The sequence below is a fragment of the Clytia hemisphaerica genome, unplaced genomic scaffold (genome assembly GCF_902728285.1).
Source record: "Clytia hemisphaerica strain Z4C2 unplaced genomic scaffold, Clytia hemisphaerica genome assembly, whole genome shotgun sequence".
NCBI classification, from domain to species: Eukaryota; Metazoa; Cnidaria; class Hydrozoa; order Leptothecata; family Clytiidae; genus Clytia; species Clytia hemisphaerica.
This window is the reverse complement of record NW_027104290.1, coordinates 171,846-186,012: the sequence shown is the minus strand read 5'-3', so window position 1 is coordinate 186,012 and position 14,167 is coordinate 171,846. Positions and strand designations below refer to the sequence as shown.

The window sequence follows — 14,167 nt, the reverse complement described above, 5'->3', positions numbered from 1 at the left end:
GCTACTAGTAACCTCCACCGGGAATTGCTTATTAAAAGATAATAGACAATTTTCACAAAAGATGTTTATCAATTAGAGATTTCCAATAAAGGATGTTTAAAACAGAGCTGTTTGGCTTAGGTTTCGAAACTCTCTATTGTTTCATTAAACCTCAGTGCGCATGCGATTTATCCGGAGAATTTCAATATTCAAAACAAGAGTAGTGCTCATATCCCGAAGAGTAGGAGTTTAACAGTTTAACGCTCGAAACAAAGGAATATATGACTTAGCCTAGTCTAGCTTGCTTTACGATCAGCCTGTAAAGATAAGTGCCGTGGCGCGAATCTATGGATACTGAACCTCACTATGATACATTATCCAAATGTCTCGTCAAAAGCTCAAGTCAGCACGTTTTGTAATGTTTTAGCAGATTCCGTAGAACTTTGAACAAAGATATTTCGCGAATCTTTTCACGTAATTTTTTAATTTTTGTGCCCCGTTTTCGAATTCATGAACTTTCATGTTGGATAAGATATAATTGCGAGGATAATAGACCTTTTCATAAATTACGTCACGAACATCACTTGCCTCGTTTTGAATTATCGCCAAGGTGATCAACTCCCAGCGGATTGTATTAAACAAAATTCTTTTCATAAAGCATTTAATGTCTCAAGGGACTTAAAGGGACATAACAATACTTGCGAAATTTGTAAACAAACTGTATGCAGCGAATACAAAATCAAAACAAATGCCACATATCAAAATAAAAGATCAAACAGAATCAAACCAAATGTGGCTAATTTTGATTGTTCAATTGTTTTACAAGTTTGTTTTGGACGCGTGATTTTAATTGTTCTCTTTAATGACACGTGGTTCGTGTAATGTTTACATTTTACTAATTTTATGTCCCTTTAATCACTATGGTAATTGTTTGAATACAGGCAAGTGATGTTCGTGACGTAATTTATGAAAAGGTCTATTGTGGGTGTTTTAAGAGCGACACTTTTTGGAGAAAAAGTAAGTCCAAGAAATAGAGGTGAACTTTGAGATTTCGATGTGATAGAAAAGCTTCTGCTCATCCTCCAGCGAAAGGAGTTTCTTACAGAGACTGCTTAAATCTCGGTAGATCCTCTTTCCCCAAAAAATAAATATGTTATCTACCGATACTGGTCTGTGCTGTAGAAAAAATGGTATTCGTTTATTAGACAGCTACACAAATTTTGATGTTTAAAAGACCAAAGACTGGTTTTTCGGGGAGTCTCGAAAATTGGGTTCTGTAAGGGGACAGTGGTAGATTTGTTGTTGATTTCCTGAGGAAAGGGTTAGAACACTTTGGACACATTCTAAAGGTCGAGGGCTTTTTATCGAGTTTACTTATTGGGAAAAAAATATAACACAAAATTTCAAATGTAATCGAATATTTCAATTTGAGAGGGGTTCACAGAACTCCAGGCTATTTGAGTCTTATTGGACCATGCTCCTAAGTCTTAAGTACAGCGTTAAAACTCAGTGTTGAAAGTCTTCCCTTCTAGCCTACTCTTAGCTTCCAAATAAACGGGCCCCCCCGCTTGTTAATTTTTCGAAAATTTTCCAACCCCCCGGACCTTATTAGGACCCCCCCCCCGTTTATTAAAATCTAGAAAATTTGACTAGGACGACACCATAAGATAAACCCCATTATAAAGTTCTTCTTAAAACATCTTTTAAATCTTGTTCTAAAATATTTACAGCAAATTATCATAAAACCTCAAATATAAATACAATCTTATAATTTAAAACAAAACTTTTTTCGTCCATTTTTCAGTTAAATTGGAAATCTTTCATCTGAAGATGCACGGCGAGTGAAGTCGAGTGTTTGACCCAAGGGTCACAAGTTCAAGATGGAGATACAAAATTCCACCACAAATGTAAAACCAACCAGTCATTAGAATAACTTCTACATTATCATTATCTCCCTAATAAACAATTATCTCCGTCATGTTTCATCAGGGGTGTCACTACTGACTGGAGTTTTGATGACAGGTCGTTCTTTAATCACTTCTAATAAATGTCTCAGCTCGTAAGCTGTCAATAATTTGGTGATAGTGTCCGTTGAATTCTTTTGTTTGTCGTCGATCTTCACTTTGACCGTCGCAGGAATTTCAACGCAACGTAGTCGTGTGTATGGACCCTTACGTGAAACGATGGCACACGTTAAGCCCTCTTCACACCCGCAACCAAACGTCTTTGATAACTGAAAATGTAAACAGAAATGTTATAATTTCTGTTCTTCAATAAACATGACCAATTAATTTTGTTTGTATTTTAACCTTCGTGATTCCGGTTATTCTGACAGCGTGGAAAAACATCTTCATTTAAAATCAAAGGTTGATTTATGTCCGGGTTGCCATGAAAATATTTCAGATATTCTCAAACAAATTAATTTGTTCAAATTAATACGAAATTATATTAATGGACCATGGGCGCTATTTTTGACAGAAAGAATTTGTTAATTTGGCCATATGAGTAGCGGCCGGATATCCCGTCGGGCGAAAAGGTCAAGTCAGTAAAGCGGTGAATATTCCGTTGAGTGAAAAGGTTAAAAAGGTTTTAAAGGAACATAACGCGAATGTTATTACAATCTGATTGTATCTAAATATCCAAGTCCAGACTTTTATCTCTTTGTTTTGACATGTTTTGACATTATAAAACATAAAGCCTCAGGCATTTTTCTTATCTCGCATTCTGAGGGTTGACAATAACTGATTTTTTTATGAAAAGCGTTCAAAATAACTGCTCAGCGTAAACAACTGACTTGTTTTTGTCATTTTTGAAATTTCTCACAGATCAAGGAGTGTCGCCTAAAACCTCAAGTTGGTCGGATATAGTTCACTAAATGACCCCCGGTTTGAAGTGAATTCTAACTGTGATACTGTAGATCTTTTGAATCTGTCCAGGGGGTAGTGAGGTATCAATTTTATAAGAGGAAGTAAAAGTCTTTTAAATTAAAAAGCAATTTTTTAATACTTGAAATATTTTGACTTCTCATCTTTGCCGTAAACAAATTTTTGAGACAATTTTCATCCTTATCTCAAAATGGTGACCTCAGGATTCTTTTTATTGATTCGGCGCATCAATAACACGGATAGAATGCCACAAGTAACAAAAATAGAATAACAGGAAAAGAAGCTTCTTCTCTTTTGAGCAAAACGTGAAAAGATTTGTAACGAATTAGTCATATTAAATCCAATTGATAAAATTCATCCCTTTATTAGGTTGTGGTGTCATTCACAGCAAGTAAAAGATTCTGGGTACTTTAAAAGCAGGAAGTAAATCTGTCAAAGAAATCCGCTACTTTCAAGAATGTTCGAATCAAAATGTTATGAGAAGCGCCATTTATCACCCAATGTGAAATCTCAAATTAAAGAAAAACAAGTAAAAACATCTGTTTCAAAATACACTGGAGAAATTTGAAATTATAAATTTTACCGGGACCATAGTTCGACGTCTCTATGATGAGATTCAAACAACACTGACCATATAAGATAGGAAAAAATTCCAACTTACCAAATGTGACGCACTGCATAATTCACCAAGCTTCTTGTTTCGCATACAAAAACCAAAAGACGGGGGTCCCGCACAACAAAATCCCTTCTTGCATTGTGAATTCCTTCGACACGCTTCGAACGTCTAAAATTGAGAGAATAATAATGTTTTAGAAATTATTCAAGAAATCTCATGTGAGAATTTTGTTTTATATTTGAACGAGTATGTGGAGTGAGGGGGGGGGTATTTAACTGCAAATGAAAGGGAATGATCGTTAGGAAAGTTTTCTCATTTTTCTTAAACCTATGACAGCCTGCTCTGCATCGTCTTGTAACCATAGCAACCGAGAAACGATCAAGGGCCGATTATCCTTAATCTCATTTCTTCAAACAAGGAATTTCAATTTTCCTTCCATTAATTTGACAGACACAAACAAACAAACAGCCTCATTCATTCAGACCATCATAAAAATCCACGACCACAACTCTTTGCCAAAAAAACCATCTGGCAAAGAATTTCTCCATGAATGTATGGTATGTCAGGTATTAGGTTCAACAGAAAAACAGAACAAAAGAAGTTCGTAGTAGCGCAAATACTTCATAACTCATCAATGGGGAGGACATCTATAACATTTGGATCCTCAACAGCTTCTTAGCATCTCCCTACTTTTGGACTAACTCGGAATGAAAATAATATATATTCAAGCGAGAGGTGGGGTTCTTGTTTACACGAACTTTCCATAAAGGGATGTTTACATGAGCTTTTTTATCATCGGCATCACGTAAGCTGTCAGCTTAAACAGCACGCTACATGCACCACGCGTCTATGTACAACCGACTTAAAATAAACAAACCCAAACAATGAAAAGATGCCATTGGAGCCTGTTGATCAAGGAGTGCTACCTTTTCATAAATAGAAACTATTTTTCCAGTGGAAAATCTATCCTAATTTAAAACAGAATCAATATGCTGAGTTCGATAGATTTAAATTGAACACTTTAAAAATTTGGCTGATCAAAATGAAATTTATCTAATTAGACTTCAATAAGAATAAGTCAATCACAAAATTTTTATACCCTATGTAATACCCAAAAATTATGTGTGGGATTATGCATGGGTTCGTTCGTTTCCAGCACTATCCTTAGCACTTCAAAGGTTTAGTAGGAAATCAACCAATAAGAACACACAAGAACTCAGTGATGACGTCACCACCACGACCAATTGATTTCATCAACGAAATCCAACGCCAAAGAATTAAGTTTGATTGACAGAAAAGAAACATTCAAAACTGTGACCTTTGACCATCAAAAAATGTTAAATGTCCATGTTCTGTGATCGGTTTTATTTATCCAAAGAAACCTTTGATTTGTCACTGTTTGGTCGATTTTTATGCTTTCAAGCTTTTCAGTAAGTTCGTGCAAAATCTCACGTTTAATTAAAGAGGCTGCCAGGTTAAAGTGGGGCGCAAACCGGCCAACATTTTCGACCAACATTTCGGCCAACATGTTGGCCGGTTTGCGCCCCACTTAAGTTCTTGAGAGGTGGAGTTCTTGTACAAGTGGTATCTATATCGATGAACTTTTACTGCTTAAAAACGTGGAAACGAAAAGAGTGGGCGAGTTTGACGTAATTCAAATTGATTCCTCTATGATATTGTCTCTCTGTTTGAAAGAATATTTATTAGTGACGAAAATCAGTAATTGAGTTGTGTCCCCACACCATTCCAGAGAAAAACTATCTTGAATTATTTAAAAAAAGGGTTTTGCCCGAATAGTTTTCTAAGATTACCAAATCACTAGTTTCAGAAAGAAAACAATTTAAGTTAATTTCGTACTCAAAGTTTCATGCCATCCAGGATGGCAATCTTCAGTGCTAAATCACTAAGAATGTTAACAAAAACTCACCATTTCTAAAAACTCAATCAATGTACAATTAGGTGAGCAGTGAATACCGAAAATTCCAAAAAGGGATGGAGAGGTTAGCTATTTTGTTCATTTTGTCGGAAAAGCGGAAGTGAGTGATTAGGCCGAAATATTTGATTTGGTTTGTTTACATCAGCAGAAGCAAGAATGCAACGAAAACATGACAAGATTTAATTTTCGAACAATTTGTCAAAACGATTTGGATTTTATAAGAAGAGCACGAAATAAAACTCGATAAATAAGTTTCACCGATTATCAAAGAGCGACATGAAAAAGTCTTACTAATCTACCTCCAATCAACAGATTGTATAAAGCACGAAAAAATATCAAAAGTATCTTAACCCTGTTACAAATCGAAAGCGAAAACACATTTCTTTATAATCAATATTAATCGTTTTCTTATAACGAACATCTTATTAGGCCAGCCAAACAAACAACTTTAAAAATAGGTAACAACACTTGAAAAGAGGTTTAACTTTTTCCATAAATCATGCGAATTACGTGACCACTAATTGGTCATTAAGACGATCTATTAAAAGTACACAATAGCTATACTTTCAATTCATTTTTTGGTTCAGTGTACAGGTTGCAAAAATTCCCGGACATCAAACAAATGAACACCGGCTCCTATACTTTTGAGGTTTCAGAGAATAGGTAAGCAATATCAAAGGAGTGTCATGTTAAAGGGCGGAAGAAAGATGTTAACTAATGAAATCACGAACGGCCGTGAGGGCTGAAGTCGTCACGAAGGCAGAAGAAACAAGCTCAAAATTCAACAACAAGAGACTCTTCTAAAGAAAACATAATAAAACATAATCAAAAAGAAGGAAGGTAGAGAGTGCACCAAAACAAGCCATTGGAAAGTTATTAGCGTCTTCTTAATCCGATTAAGTCATCTCATTATCCCGCACTAATCGCCTCCAAGTCAAATCAAAAACAAAAACAACAACAGCCTTCCATCTCCAAATGAAAAACGCACGTATCGCCCAACCGAGGCGTCTCTATGTGTAATCGAAGCGGGAAAACATAGCGGAAAGTCTCTACTCCGATGGACAGGGGTTGTTCTTTGTAAAAATCATCTTAAGTTAAGCCTTAAGCGATAACCGACCATTCAAATTTAAACCGACAAACGTGTACAATAAGCGACAAGAGCGATCCCAGGAAAATGATTGATAACCCAAATAATCTTTTGCAAGAATCTTACCGCAGACAAGGGCGCAACCAAACAAGACAAACAAAGTCCAAAAATGAGCAAATTTTGCTGCGTCAAATTGATTCCCATCATATCTCTCATTGAAAATGTAAAGTCTTTGAATTAAAATATCCGTTCCAGTAATTTCAGGGTTGTTTACTTTCGTCGAAAATTTTCCTTCGATTCAATCGTTCCTTTCTCTTTCTGTTAATATCATCAAAATCCAAAAATAAATGTTAGTCCGTCAAAAAGATATCGGCAAAAGAATTCCAGTTTCTTATCATGAGTAGGGACTCTACTTTGTTGTCACTTGTAATCGAATACTTGTCATACACAATCCTTCCAATTTCAAGTTTCAAATATTTTTGACAGTTTTTTCGCCTTACAAAATAATCCACCGCCGTCACTCTCACAACTCATGTGCGCATCAAATTTATACAAAATTCCTTCAAAACTTTCAACCAATCTGCACCTCCTCTATTTATAACCGCATTGCATGGAGATGACGTCACTCATACTCATGCCCCCTTGCTTAATCGATCAAAGAAACCATAATAGAATAATTATTTCCATATTAACATTAAGAAAGAATGATCGGAACATAATGGCGGATTAGGCGCATCATTCTCCTCTTTTTCTCACCCATTTTGAGAAAAACAAGAAATCAAAAACAAATTTAAATTCCGCACCAACCCGTGGAGAAGAAAACAGTAGTGCAACGAAACCTTTGATCTACAACAAAAGCCCTCCTACGCAGTGTTCCGATTAGCGATTAGAAAAAGGATGTATTTAGTTTTAGCCAAAGCTTTTGCTCTCACAAAATAGCAGTGGGCGCATTTTATGGACTAGTCTGCAGGCGTTGTTAAAGGGTATAGTCTGAAGACAGACATGTTTCACCGATGGATCGTATGGTATTTGTTTACATATTCTCATGGCGAGCATTATGTATAACATCGGAATGAAATACGCTTCCTATACAAACATTTCTGAAGGAGAATGCTTCTTGACTATAGTATACCTCTTATTTACATTATCTACCGAATTCGTCATCGGTTTAAATAAGCATTATGATGGCATGCTACATCACCATAAGCGGCCAAATAAAGAAAACACGCGTTCACAAAACGTTTTTAAAACATCCGCCATAGTATTTCCGTATTTACCCATTACTCCAAAGACCTTTTCCCTTTTGAAGGGCTGGAACCTTGAAAAAGTTTCCGAGAAACTTTCTTGTCTTTCATGTATGATTGTGAGAAAAATTCCGTGATTATTCGAAGTTCCCATTTCGGTTTAAATTCAAGTCCATTATTCCTCAGAACCAAAAAAAACATCAAAAGTGCCATCAAAAATGGCTTGATCGCAAAGTCTTCCGGTGACTTTTCCAATGTGATACAAAAAACTAGGGAGAATTTAGCCTGAATTTAACTCCATACTAGATTGCCTAATAACTTAAGTTTGAAAACGTTTTTTCCCAAGTTGAGTCAGCGGATCCAAAGCAAAAGCCTTTTGCCAAAAAAGCCGATAGTTTTGAATATCTGGGGGACCCAATTCATGCCCTTAAAGACTTGAGTGAAAAAAGTTTAGCTTTTTGCCAGCATGGTAAGTAGCATTTAAAAATCCCAAGGAAAACTATGGAGAATAAAAAAGGCTATACCGAACCTTGAAAAGAAGTTTCCGGCTAGAAAAAAAGGAGACTGGGCCTAGTACACACATGAACGTCAGATACAACGGAAAAAACAATTTGAAAGGAAAACCTGAAAAATGGCGGAAAAACAGAATTCCTTCGTATTCCGCCATTAGGTGGAATCGCATGATTTAGGCCAACCTAATATTGCCTTCCGCACCGACGGAGAATGTCACCAAATATGGAAATAAGATGAGCTTTTGGTACATTAACCTAATCTTTTTATATCTATAGAATTTTAAAACCCCTGCATATATGGACTTAAATTCGACGGTAGAGAGATTATTGATCAATGATACTTCGAAAAAAACTGCGATGGCATTTTTCCTCTATAAAAAATATCTGGTTATTGAAGCGCTATTCCTCTCGAAGATGGAGGTTCTCGTTTGCCTTATTTAGTATGGAGTAGTGTAAGAATATTCTCCTCCATTGTTGAAAGGAGGGTTAATCTTTTTGTTTTGATGCATTGGAAGTGCGAGACACGCGTGATGACAAACAGAGGGAAAAGAATGGCGCCTCTATCATGCCGTAATGTCTTTTCTATTGGAAAGGTTGCCAGGTGAACTTCACTTCATTGTTGAATACATCATATTGAGACGGTTGCTTAAGAGCTCCGATGCTATCGCAACCAAAAGCTGACCTCGATCAGTCCGATGGAGAGCTAAGGGTAAAATATCTATCAGTTCGTCCGCAAACTTCCATTTAAAATTACCAACCACGCCTTTGGTGAGTATATTGGAAAAATTACTTAAATTATACTGTTACATCACTGTGGAATCTCAATGAACTGATTACGTCATTGTTAAAAAATGTTTTGATGGGGTTCTGCTAATCCAAATAAATAAATGAAATATCAGAAATTTGTCGACACCATTATGACCAAGAATTTTAATCGTTTCTGTAATGTTAATATTTATATAACGTTTGTAAGTGAACACTCGAGTACAAAAATAGAAAAAGTTTATATTTAAGAATCTTCGTGGGATCGACGTGAAAAAGCGATACAATTTATAAGCGTGAAAATAACTACGTTTGACAATCATTTCAGTTTGCTGTTTTTAAGAAAGTTAAATGCATTCTGATTTCTAAGACACAGCTGACCCGCTACACGCTTTTTTTATTATAAGAATACACTTTATAAGAATGTCCATTATGAAAATGGCCAAAAAATTAAGAATATGCTAAGAATATCACCATCATGGAATTTTGCTACTCAAGCTAAGAATGTCATTTTTAGAGCATTTTAAATTATAAATTGCCAATTACCCCCAAGTAATAAGAATGCTGTAAGCATATTTTAGGATGATTTTCCCAAAAAAGTTGGGAATATCCATGATGAAATGGATTTACACCATTCTTATAAAAAAAAAGCGTGTATGCTTTTAATAAAAGCTTGATACTAAGGCAAAAATATTGAATATCAAATATTGAAAACTCTTTAATAAGGGGAATTACTGTAACAATTAAGTTGTTTGTTTGTAGAGGTCGATAAGTAGGAGAAGCTTGACATTTGACTCGGAAACTTGAGATACAGGAAAAATATCGAAAATATGACGTAATTATTTCCGCACGCACATCACAACCAATATCTCATACCTTTCCCTTTCCCGCATTAAGATTCTCCTAAGTTTTCCGGGATTTTTCCGCTATTTTTCTCGGGATAGCCCGCATGAGATTAGAGAAGGAATTCTTCTAAAGGAAAATCTTGTGTTTCCCTACGAAACAGCTTAACTTTCAGAAGCTCATTTTTCAACTACTGGTCTGGCTTTTTCCAGTAGAAAAGTGGTTCCCCAAAAAAAAACCCGGAAGCATATTTCCTCCGATTGCTTTTACTCTTATGACAGAAAATTGCTGTTGAACTAGACTCTCGGCCCTAGAGTCGTGCTCTTTCAATAAGTTTTCAGGTACGAGGAATTCGTTAGGACATTTATCGCAAACTTTGCCGACTTTTAAAAAAAAAAGTTAATGGTGCTTAAAATAAATTTAAAAGACCCATTAAATTAATTAGCGATTTTCTTGAACTTTTTGCTGCAACATTCTCACAAACAAAGGACAAACAGACCATACATGAGCGAAAAAAAAGGAAATCAGCGAATTTAATTGGAGGTTTCATTTAACGAGAAGACGATGATCATTGAAAAGTACTTTCTAATGCTTTTATTTACTTTTCCTGTGCCAAACCAAAAAGTAGCAATTAGCGAAAACGCAAAATTCAATTATGCATTCCGCTTAAAAACCAAAATCGGTAATTGTTCCTTAAATGGCTGGCAAACGTGGTTTTACGATGACGAAAAGCTTCTTTTTCCGAGCAGTGCATACACGTTTTTTTATAAGAACATCCAAAAAGCCTTCGGATGATCTTAACTTTTTGAGTTTTAAGCCTACAAAGCTTTAAAATGTTCTTAACTTGTTTTTACCATTTTGGCCATCGAAGCCTTATGTTCTATATAGTTTGTTCTTATAAAAAACGTTTGTGAAACATTACATTACATTACATTTGTGAAATAGCAGTGAGAAAGCTATTCTTGTCTAATTATCTCAAAAATTAGAACTCAAAAAAAGATTACATAGTATTGTTTTCAATTTCAATTTTAATCAGTAAAGCCCAAAAACAAACACAGCTTTCTGAATGTGATTTCTTGTTGCATAAAACCTGGTAAACATATCATTAGCCTGTTAATTATAATGATCAGGTTTAATTGAGAGTGCCTCCAGTAGAAAGGGCGGGGACAGGGGCGTTCGATCTGTGAAAAGGGAAGGGTGGAACGATAAGTGATTGAAATGCTTTGATTTAATAATATGGTATCAATAATGGACCTTCCTGGATATAAACAACACTAACAGACAAACAACAGCCCTATGATTGCTCGTCAAGATCGTTCGCCTTGGTGGTAAATTGTAAATCAAATGTGTCTAACCAACGAGGGGACATCGATCAGATACTATCTCATAAATGACCGAAAAAAACCTTTCGAAACTCCGTCATACATATTACAGTCTTCCTTTTGAAGGAGCACAAATACTAAAATCTTGATTAGTCTGGATACTGCACCGAAGCTTTACTTTTTCTCTAAAATAGTAAATAACAAGAAAATGCTGCCTCAGCACAACGATGTAAAAATAATAGATAACCAACTACCTCTAGAAGGCACTTCTCCCAAGAGAACAACCATTGTTTTCCTATTGAAATGAGCACTCCTTTAAATAGCTCTGTGTGCAGTGCGTGTTATGCTTTTAGCTAGATTTTGACACACTTTTTGACATCCACTGAATTGATAGAAAATTTGAATTGTTATTTACTGCAAATTTTGGAATTTTTTTCAAAAGATAAAGGTACCAATCTTTAGACAAATTGACTACGGATCGGCCTGATACCACTTAATCTTCATCTGGATAAATAAACGCTCATAAAATGATGTTATCTGAAAAATATATGTGTGATTTGAAGTGCGATATCTCACGAATGAAAAGTGCATGAAGGTTGCCTGATACAAAATAAACAGATGAATGTTTATAGAACAATAATATCTAATTAAAAAATTCCTTCTGTGAGGCTGCCTATAGGAAAATACACTTTTTCTAACCCAAATTTTGGAAAAATATACATCACGTGATCGATTCTGTCCAATAGAAGGTTTTATTTAATTGCACTTTTTACGATGCAAAATGTCATTAATATTTTTACAACCGTAACACGGATGTTTTTTGAGAATCAAGGCAAGTTGGTTATCTATTATTTTTACATCGTTGCTCAGCATGAAGTCATCATGGAAATGTTCGGCATTACTGAGGAACGCGAAACGAAAGGAAATTGAACTAACCGAAAGACAAACCCACATCAATGACAATTAAATCATGCCCACCCAAGCTTTGCAGTTAAGATCTGGTCTGTAAAATACACCTCATTATTGGAGATTACATAAGTAAAGAAGTAAGCATTGGAAACGGAAATAAAGTTTCCGGTTCAGACGTCTTTTGTTTCTCTTGATGAGAGATGAGAATTAACGTGTATTCAGTCTGGACAACGAACCCATGTTGTCTATTGCAAGATACAAAACAAACAATTTCCAAAATTAAACACACAAGCAATTATTCTCTGATGTGAACGGGAGGGTGTTCTCAAATTTTAATTAAGGGTCACAACCCAGGGGGGAGTACTCGATTTCTAAACGATGATTCGTTAATGTGCACTTGATACAAAGAGTAGGGTTGGAATAGACGGACAACGTAATTCAACGAAAACAAACACACATGCACATAATGAATAATTACGAAATAAGTCCATCAAAACAAGCTCACTGGTAAAGCAATCACATCGGCTGCAAAATGGATTAAATAAAAATCAGATACATTTTCTCCCATGAATGTGTTCAACTAAACTAATCGAATGCTGAGCATGCTCCTAATGGAAATGGCTTTTGAACAAAGTCGATTTGTGAATTAGACGACGTATTTGTGAACACTCAAATCTTAAAAGGAAATATAAAAAACTGGCAAATTTATTTCATTTGCTACATCTGCTTGGTCAATTCAAAAGAGATGACTGGCAAAGCAAAGCAACACTGAAGCAATAGCTTTTCCCTAGATGAATGGAGTCCCTCAATTAAAGAAGCAATTCAAATCGATTTATCTACAGATGTAAACAACTTTGACCCGTTTGCTAAAAATCGTGAAATTAGGCATTTATTATGAGGTGTAAAGCAAAAGAGTGGTCAGTTGATCAAATAGAAAGAAAGAGACCGAAGGAACGAGTTTCGCTCGCCAATTTAGCTTGATCCAATTAGAAACCGATCATCGAACTATTAGTGATCCAATCCCATTAAAACCTTATCTTAGCTGTCTGAGACCTATATGAATGTCATCACTAAAGCTAAACGTTCTTAACGGTCTTAATCTAAACATGGCAGAAATAAATGGAATTTCAAAAAGCCTTATTCACACAAGCAAGGCTCCCGAATCACTGATAACAGGAATGGGATTAGATTCTTTGGAGGGGGCATCTTCTTTAACGTATGGTAGCTCCAAGAATTCTGCCTGCAGAAGGGGGGTAGTTCTTTCGAGGGCACCTTCTATTTCAAAAAGCGACCGTAGTACAGTGGTAGAGCATCCGGCTACGGTTGTGGTTGTGGGTTCAACCCCCCAGCCGGGTCATACCAAAGATTCCCAAAATGGTACTTGATGCCTCTCTGCTTGATGCTCAGCAACTAAGAGAAGGATCAAGGGTAAGTGGAGAAATCCAGGGAGAAAGAGTGGCGCCCTCCCCTACCTTCGGGTAGATAGCTATCGAAAGAGGAGCCTTCGGGTCGCCGCATACAACCAAGGTCTCTTCGAATGAAAAAAACTGTCTCTTGGTAAAAAGCAATACGACGATATTAAATTTCCAAACTGAAAGTAGGGCTGCTTATTAGGGCATATCGTGCTTGGAAAAGTGTGAATGCCTATCACACGAATCACATAAAAAGCGTCACTTACTAATATCCTTAGAGTACCCATATCCAGTCCATTGTTTGTGTACCACTATCCAGTTGTTATTGATTCGTCATCACCACATTAAGCTTCATAAAACCACTTGTCTCCAAACATTGTGCCTTGAAAAACACACACAAGAAAACAACAATTTTACAGACCAAAACAACAATTTTACAGACCAAAACAGGCGAACAGAGATGGAATGCGATTTGTAGAGACATTGGTTGTAGACATTTCTTGAAATGAAAGATATTTTAAGACTTCTTAATATCCAAATTTAAGCTCTCATGGTTATCAGAGGATCAAGACAGATAGAGCTTCCTCAGTATGGGGTCGAGTATTAATAGTATGACTATATTTAAACACGATTGATTACTAAAAACCTACTGAACTAGTC

At 35.9% G+C, this 14,167-nt stretch overlaps 1 protein-coding gene across 1 annotated transcript; it reads right to left on the bottom strand.

Moving 5' to 3' along the window:
• Nucleotides 1-1,642: 1,642 nt before the first annotated feature.
• Nucleotides 1,643-7,056, bottom strand: LOC136817064 (U3-aranetoxin-Ce1a-like). The gene is made up of 3 exons (XM_067073407.1): nucleotides 6,630-7,056; nucleotides 3,526-3,648; nucleotides 1,643-2,212 (listed from the first exon to the last, which is right to left on the bottom strand). Exons 1-3 carry the CDS (start codon nucleotides 6,717-6,719, stop codon nucleotides 1,955-1,957), a joined length of 471 nt encoding a protein of 156 aa, XP_066929508.1. The 5' UTR covers nucleotides 6,720-7,056; the 3' UTR covers nucleotides 1,643-1,954.
• Nucleotides 7,057-14,167: the final 7,111 nt, after the last annotated feature.

Coding starts and splice junctions, on each gene's coding strand:
- LOC136817064 (XM_067073407.1), bottom strand. CDS start 6,719: ATGAGAGATATGATGGGAATCAATTTGACGCAGCAAAATTTGCTCATT. Junction 3,649..6,629: donor TGGTTGCGCCCTTGTCTGCG/GTAAGATTCTTG, acceptor TCTCAATTTTAG/ACGTTCGAAGCGTGTCGAAG. Junction 2,213..3,525: donor TATGCAGTGCGTCACATTTG/GTAAGTTGGAAT, acceptor TTACATTTTCAG/TTATCAAAGACGTTTGGTTG.